This window comes from Pristiophorus japonicus, chromosome 8, assembly GCF_044704955.1.
Source record: "Pristiophorus japonicus isolate sPriJap1 chromosome 8, sPriJap1.hap1, whole genome shotgun sequence".
NCBI lineage: Eukaryota > Metazoa > Chordata > Chondrichthyes > Pristiophoridae > Pristiophorus > Pristiophorus japonicus.
Window position 1 is genome coordinate 116,348,108 of NC_091984.1, and position 7,655 is coordinate 116,355,762.

Sequence of the window (7,655 nt, forward strand, 5' to 3'; positions counted from 1 at the left end):
CTCCTGTTGAGAGCCCTTCCCCTCCTCCTGCTCCTTCTCTCCTCTCTGCGAACAGTTTGTCCCCTTCTTTGGTACCTCTGCTCCATCTCTGTCATGGTGCAGGTCAAGAGGGAGGACAACTGCAGCCAAAGATGACAACTAGAGCACCCATGACCAATGTTCCCTTTTGAGCTTTGCAGCTGCACAGCGCTCCAGGGATCCCATGCAGCCGGGTTTCAATGCAAACGGGCCATGTGGCGCCAAAATAAATTACAAGGAACATTCCCCTTGACTGGGAAGAAGTGGTGTGACGAGAACTCTTGAAGTCAGAAGCAAGGCCTTCTCCACTTGCAGCACCACTCCCTCTCATCTCACCAATTTTAACCAACTCTAGAAAGCTGCAAACTCTTCCACAAACTTACACAGAGCCAGTAGAAATCAAAAGGTAAGTTATCTGAAAGTTGGTGATGACCCCTTTAAATAGCGCTGGTGGCGAGTCCTTCCTGCTGAATGCATGTTGAGCTGAGCACTTTTGAGGCAGGGCTCCAGCAATGGCAACGAAAATGGCAGCGCTGGTGTCAAATCAGCTGATTGACATCACGATCTGCCGACTTACCAAACTTCCTACCACCCAATATGCCATCTGGCACAGCCAGCAGCAGAAGTATGCGCATGCAGTTTATACGTCATTTTGGACCCAATTTAGCACTCGTTCCACCCAAACAACGGGTACTATGCAACCAAATGTTTAGACCCAGATCTTTTGAATCCGAGCCTGGGCAATTCTTGCACGCCACTAATGGCCTTTTCCAAAACTCCTCTCTAAAACTATTGCCGACTGTGAGGCGTTTCAAAAATTCGAAATGAGCTCCTCCGACAGAGGGAAAAAGAACTGGTGGCAGGAGGTTATGAATTAATAACCAGAAACAACTCCAGTTAAAAAAAAACTTGAAACGTATGGAGGAATTTTTCATATAAAATATACCCTCAAATAAGGACCGAAGTCAGCACAACCTATACAAAAAGCTCTTATACACCTGATGAAAACCAGGCAGGTAAGCAGCTAAAATCCACCAGGTGGCTTAACCGCCGAGCTGCATTCAACTGTTGTAAATTTTACTGACACTTCTGGACAGGCAGGCTAAAGACATCCGTCCAAAGCCAGCGGGGTCCTTCTTTAAATATACAGATCGGGGCCCCTCCAACTGCAATTTAATCTGGCCTGAGCTGCGACTTTCCCCGCCAGTTGAAGGCCTGTCAGAAGTAGATCAGAAACAGAAGAGGATCAAGGCAAGTGCTTTAATTCTATCCTTGGCCCCCTCCTATTTCTCATCGACATGTTGCCACTTGGCGACATCATCCGAAAACACAGCATTAGTTTCCGCATGTACGCTGATGACACCCAGCTGTACCTCACCACCACTTCTCTCGACCCCTCTACAGTCTCCAAATTGTCAGACTGCTTGTCCGACATTCAGTTCTTGGTGAACAGAAATTTTCCGTTCCCTAGCCACTGACAGTTCCCTCTCCCGAACTTCCGTCTGAGGCTTAACCAGACTGTTCGCAACCTTGGTGTCATATTTGACCCTGAAATGAGCTTTCGACCACATATCCGCAGCTTAACTAAGACTGCCTATTTCCACCTCTAATATCGCCTGTCTCCCTTGCCTCAGCTCATCCACTGCTGCAGTCCTTATCCAAGCCTTTGTTACCTCTAGACTTGACTATTCCAACGCACTGCTGGCTGGCCTCCCACATTCTACCCTACGTAAACTGGAGGTAATCCAAATCTCGGCTGCCCATGTCCTAACTCACACCAAGTCCCGCTCACCCATCACCCCTGTGCTCGCTGACCTACATTGGCTTCCGGTTAAGCAACACCTCGATTTCAAAATTCTCATCCTTGTTTTCAAATCCCTCCATGGCCTCGCCCCTCCCTATCTCTAATCTGCTCCAGCCCCACAATACCCCCCAAGAGATGTCTGCGCTCCCCTAATTCTGCCCTCCTGAGCATCCCTGATTATAATCGCTCAACCATCGGTGGCCAGGCCTTCTGTTGCCTGGGCCCTAAGCTCTGGAACTCCCTGCCTAAACCTCTCCGCCTCTCTACTTCTCTTTCTTCCTTCAAGATACTCCTTAAAACATACCTCTTTGACAAAGCTTTCGGTTACCTGCGCTAATTTCTACTTGTGCGGCTGGGTATCAATTTTTTATTCTCATAATACTCCTGTGACGCGCCTTGAGACTGTTCACGTTAAAGGTGCTATCTAAATACAAGCTATTGTTGTTGTTTTTGTGGTGCCAGGGTACAGCAGGCCCCTTGCGGCCTCGAATAAAAAGTTGAAGCCACCCCTACCGCAAAACATCCTCACATTTACCTCCGTTCCGCCGGGCAGCCTGGGGTCTCCCAATATTTCAGCAAATGGCTGGTCACTTCCCGCCCACTTCCTGTGCTAAGCTAATGAGGCCCGCTGTGGCCCCAATCTGCGCTGAGCGGGCAGGCGAGCAGCACGCTATTTACCGCCGGAAACCGGACAGCGTGCTTTGGTGAAACTGGTCATTTTAAGCACACACCAGAAAGTATTCAGAATAGACAGTTTTCAAAAGGGAAGGGGATTAATTCAAATGAATGAGATCAACATTATTAAAAATATATTTTCCATTTATTGAAAGTGAATTACTTCAGTCCCTAGACACTTTCATCCAGCACTGTTTTGAATAATGCACACACACCCGATCCAGGAATAGAAAGTGGTATAGCACAGATATTAAATATGTTAACACAACAAAAACAGAATAACTTAAGACACATAAGATTTACAAATGTGTTATTTATCGGTAGTATCTCAAAAGCTTCATTAAATTAACAATGCACTTTTTTAAATAAATAGAATCGCGATTCATTAAAATGTCCTTTGAATGATCCAGCAGTTTAATAAAATAAAATCAGGTCCTGTAGGTGATGAGCATTCCCAGATAAATTTGGGGCTGGGACAGGAAGCTTGACTCCGGCTGGTCACTAAAAATAGCGTCTTAAAAAGAAAATCATCTTTCCATCCATTTAAAGCCAGACAGTGAATTCTGCCTGTGTTTGAAGGAGACCTGCTGATGTAAAGGACTGGGATCGTCGTCTGTGCCCGTTGTTCTCAACCTGCGACTGCTTTATCAAATCTTTGTAGAGCTGCGACTTGAGGAACCTGGGATAAGAGTCTTTCTCCATCAGGACGTGCACTTTTCTCTGTGCCAAGTCAAAACAGGACAAAGTGGGGCATAGAATGTTCTTCTTAGTCACCTCTTTAGTATGAAAATCAATGTTCACCTTTTTAAAAAAAAGAATAATTAATAAACCGATTAGTCGTTGTGCAGTACTGAGGTAAAGGTTACATTCCAAAATATTTCAGTAGTACTACTTTGCATTGCATCAGGCAGACAAAAGACTTTCTGCTTAGAGAGATCACACGAATGATGGTTAGAACAGCGCAATTCTAACTAGATATAAAGCCCAGTCTTTACTAAAGCTCATGCTCGCCATTTCCGGTCATATTTGCAACTTCTGCATTCGCCAATGTTTCCACCACAAAAACAACTTAATGGACTGGTCTCTGTTTAAAAAGAAACAGGACCTTTTTAAAAAGAGGCCTTTGTTTTTCCATCTCCATTTGGCAAGACAAGAGGCAAGGTGGACAGATTACTCTCAGGCCTCCAAGGTCCCTTCTCTAAAACTAGCCAGTGGTAAGCCTGGGAAACAGTCCCAGAGCCATGCTGCCTCGATCCGTGCGAGGAAGCACTTACCCTCTCCCTACAACTGGCAAGGTCGAAGTCAAAAGTTCATTGGAGAACAGCGTCTCTCTACAAGGCTTCACCTTGCATCCTCTTAACAGCATATTGGATCTCCCAAGTTTTAGCGATAGAGTTTCTTGGTTAGTATTTTATTACAATTCTGTCATTTTGCACAATGGCAGCTACTCCAAACATTGCAATGCACCATTTTGGAAAGCCCTAATCCATCCCTGTTCAAGACACTGTAATACATTCATAGAATCTTGCATCACAGAAGGCGGCCATTCGGTCTGTTGTGCCTGTGCCAGCTCTTTGAAAGAACTACCAATTAGTCCCATTCTTCCACTCTTCTCCAGTAGCCCCACAATTTTTCCTATTCAGATATTTATTGAATTCCCTTTTTGAAAATTACTATTGAATCTGCTTCCACCACCTTTTCAGGCAGTGCATTCCAGATCATAACAACTTGTTGCACAAAAAAAAAATTCTCATCATCTCCTCCTGGTTCTTTAGCCAATTATTTTAAATTTGTGTCTTCTGGTTAACAAGATATGTAAATAAACCCATTAAAAAAGCGCACAATGTGTTCCTTACCTCTTTTGGAGCATCAGTTTCTATGAAATCTGAATAGATTTTCATTGCTTTGGAGGCCAGTTTTGCAGGCGACTTGTGTCTCTTGTAGTCTTCACAGGCCATCCAGAATTCGATGTTCTCCTCACTGAACTCTGACTGGAGGAAAGCTCGAAAGAGAGCCAAGCCAGCTTTAAGAGACAACAGAACATGTCCGACTGTCAATACTAATTCAACCTGTTTAACCATATTAGTTAGTTATTGTAGTTTGAAAGACAACTTCATAAATTAGATATTCTGCCAAGATTTTGTGGCTAAACATGATTAATTTGTCTGCTTATTTTGGAATGGACACAGAATACAAGTATGATCTGCAGGTCCCTTATATAAAAGTGAATATGCAATGTCCAGCAGAACCCAGTAAACGGACATTCGAAAACATGATGCCATTACATCTGTCTGTTGGTAATTAATTCAAGTCAATCTGTCATTGATTTGCTGCACTTCCATATGTTGTTGCTTTTGTTGAGTTAAAAGTGAATTGATACTTACATTTATGTGCTAGCAGTTTGTCTAGCGATTCACCCCATTTCACAGGCTCATCAAGTGATGTACTAGGAGAAAAAATAAAAATCACTTAAAAAAAATTCAATTTATCAAAAGGAACAAAATGCTAAAAATGGTTAACGAGGGTGAGAAAGATTGCTGTTTTGCTGGTGCACAAGATTACTTTCAGCATTTCACTTCTGCAACTTTGTTGATGCAAATGGAAAGTTGCCTTGAACTTTGAATGCTGCAAAAAGATAACTCAGAGTGCAACCTGCCTCTCCCACTGCTGCCACAAAAGCTCATCGTGCAGCAAAACAGGAAAGCGGTTGATACCTGGTGTTTACTTGCTGCAGTCGAGGCTGACCACTAGCCTGTCTTCCTTTGTTTGCAGCATCCATCTGCAAAGGTGGACAGCACACGTAACCGTGTACTAATAATAGCTCTGACTGGCCAGGCGATGAGAAAAAGCCAAAGGCCCTTAATTCAGACTAAGGCAAACAAATATTTTAAAGCCCATAGATGTCTGCAACTCCTGCCTCCGCCATTTTTAATTCTGTAGTATTCTTTCATCCCAAACTATTTGATACTATGTAGAAATGCATGTGCTTGGAATGCCATCACTTAAGCTTTAAGGCAATAGGAACAAAGGTTATTTTGATTCCCATTTAGTGGCTACATTTATAATCAGCATGTTTTGCAGCCCTTACCGATATAACTTTTTAAGTCTGTTAATGTAGTAACAGGAAGACAGGCTTTTCAGATTTTAAAAACAAGCACAGACCACAAGCATTCTTTTACAAGCAAGATTTTCCAGCTTCTTTTACAGATTAGATCATTTAACTATGTTCAAAGTTATCTTGCAAATTTGTACAATATTAATTACTTAAGACTTGATCAATAGTAGTTGCTGCCGACAGTTTGAAAACCTGGCACTTTGGCAAGACTCACTTTGCTTTTTCAGGTTTGTTGGGGAATGGTATGAAGATTTCACGTGATTCCGCCTTCTGCAGGAGAAGGCTTAACCGATTCCGTTTGTCCTTGAGTCTGAAAAATACAAAGTTGATGAATTGTAATAGCCTAGCAACAATGCAACACAAGAGCACCATTATAACAGTGTGTGCATCCTCACCCCTTTCCCCCCCAAAAAAAAACAATACCCCACTCTTATGCAGGTTAACAATGCGACAGAAATTTATCATTTAAAATTCAATATAGCATCCAAGATCACCAACACTAAAGACCCACAAATAGATGGAATTTAAGAGTCAATGGGGTGGAGCAATTTTAACCTAATCCACCCGTTGGGAAACACTGGTTTTACACGCTGCCAGATTTTACTCTCTATTGAAGTCAGTAGAGAGCGATATTGGGCAGGGGTGGGTGGGCATGGGTAAAACCAACGTCCCACACGGATACTGTCGGTCTCCCACCTGGCGAGTTAGTTTAAAATTACCCACCATGATTCTGACCCAATATCGTTACTTCAAATGTACAGCACAGAAACGGGCCATTTTCTCCATCGGTGTTTATACTCCACACGAGCCACAACCCATCCATCTTCATCTAAACCTATCACCACATCCTCATATTCCTTTCTCACCCAGGTGCTTATCTAGCTTCCTCTTAAATGCATCCATGTTATTTGCCCCAACTACTCCCTGTGGTAGTGAGTTCCACATGCTAACTACTCTCTTGGGAAAAGAAATTTCTTTTGAATTCCTGATTTATTAGTGACAATCATATATTTATGGCCCCTAGTTTTGGCATTTTCACTGTACCACTGAGCCACATCTGCAGCATGCAAGCCCCTTGCTCCTCTAAACCCACATGCCTGTTTGCAGCAGCCTCTCTTGCTTGTTTCACTCAAATAATTAACATAACAATCTTCAACTGGCAAAAAGAGTTTGAGATGTTATTTCTGAACTGTACTTTGAAAAATTACAAAGCATTTCTAAACACCTCAGTTTAAAACAAATTTCCGTGTAGACCCTGCTCTTCAGTTGCTGTGCAAATTAACAGATGCAGAATATTGTTGTCAATTTATTATTTTTAAAATGTTTCCTAGCTCACAAAAATATTTAAATACTGTTCTAAATTTGTTCAAATACAGCCATGTGCTTTTCATTTCAATTAAAACGACACTGACCTTTTTGTGATGTTTGAGTTTACATTGAGACTACATTTTAAATCATTTTAGTTGCACATCCCTCTATAAAACACATTTAGCACGAGAGAAACTGATGCTGTAATCTGGGATGTCTCAAACCATACACTATTAACGGCACCTCGTCCATTACATTACCTGTTTTTAGTCTCTCTTTTTCCCTCTTGATTCTCCTGTTTGATGATTCTGTATGGCTCCTCTTTGGGAGCTGACAGGTTCAGCTGTGGGAACAGGAAGAGTACGGTCTGCATGATTCTCCCCGAAGGTAGAGCAGATCCTGCTAAGGCCAAGTCACTTCTCCAGTGCACAGGTTGTGAATATGTAATCCCCTCCGCTTGAAACAGGTTAAGAAGCTCAGAGCCTGATGACTTTGTTAAAGCTAATTGGCTGCTGAGCGCTTGGACCCACCCAGTTCAATGACCTCAAATAGAGGAATTCGGCTCCAGCAGTTGCTGCAGAGAAGTTACAGAATAGTTGCGAACCTGCGATTTACAAACCACAGAGCAGTTAGATACTTCGCGTTTGACGTCACAAGTTAAAAATACGCCGCAGTCTAATTCTAACACGAACTGGTTACCGATAAAGATCTACATCAACAAGCGAGCTCCATGTG

The 7,655-nt window shown here is 42.7% G+C and overlaps 1 protein-coding gene across 1 annotated transcript; it reads right to left on the bottom strand.

Annotated features, from left to right (window-relative positions):
- Positions 1–2,620: 2,620 nt before the first annotated feature.
- LOC139268152 (regulator of G-protein signaling 5-like) lies at positions 2,621–7,420 on the bottom strand. Its single transcript, XM_070886191.1, has 5 exons — positions 7,181–7,420; positions 5,827–5,922; positions 4,882–4,943; positions 4,354–4,520; positions 2,621–3,298 (listed from the first exon to the last, which is right to left on the bottom strand). The coding sequence occupies exons 1-5, from the start codon at positions 7,291–7,293 to the stop codon at positions 3,041–3,043; spliced, it is 696 nt and encodes a 231-aa protein (XP_070742292.1). The 5' UTR covers positions 7,294–7,420; the 3' UTR covers positions 2,621–3,040.
- Between the last annotated feature and the right edge of the window lie 235 nt (positions 7,421–7,655).

Coding starts and splice junctions, on each gene's coding strand:
- LOC139268152 (XM_070886191.1), bottom strand. CDS start 7,293: ATGCAGACCGTACTCTTCCTGTTCCCACAGCTGAACCTGTCAGCTCCC. Junction 4,944..5,826: donor AACAAACCTGAAAAAGCAAA/GTGAGTCTTGCC, acceptor TTTTTCTCCTAG/TACATCACTTGATGAGCCTG. Junction 4,521..4,881: donor CAAACTGCTAGCACATAAAT/GTAAGTATCAAT, acceptor TGTCTCTTAAAG/CTGGCTTGGCTCTCTTTCGA.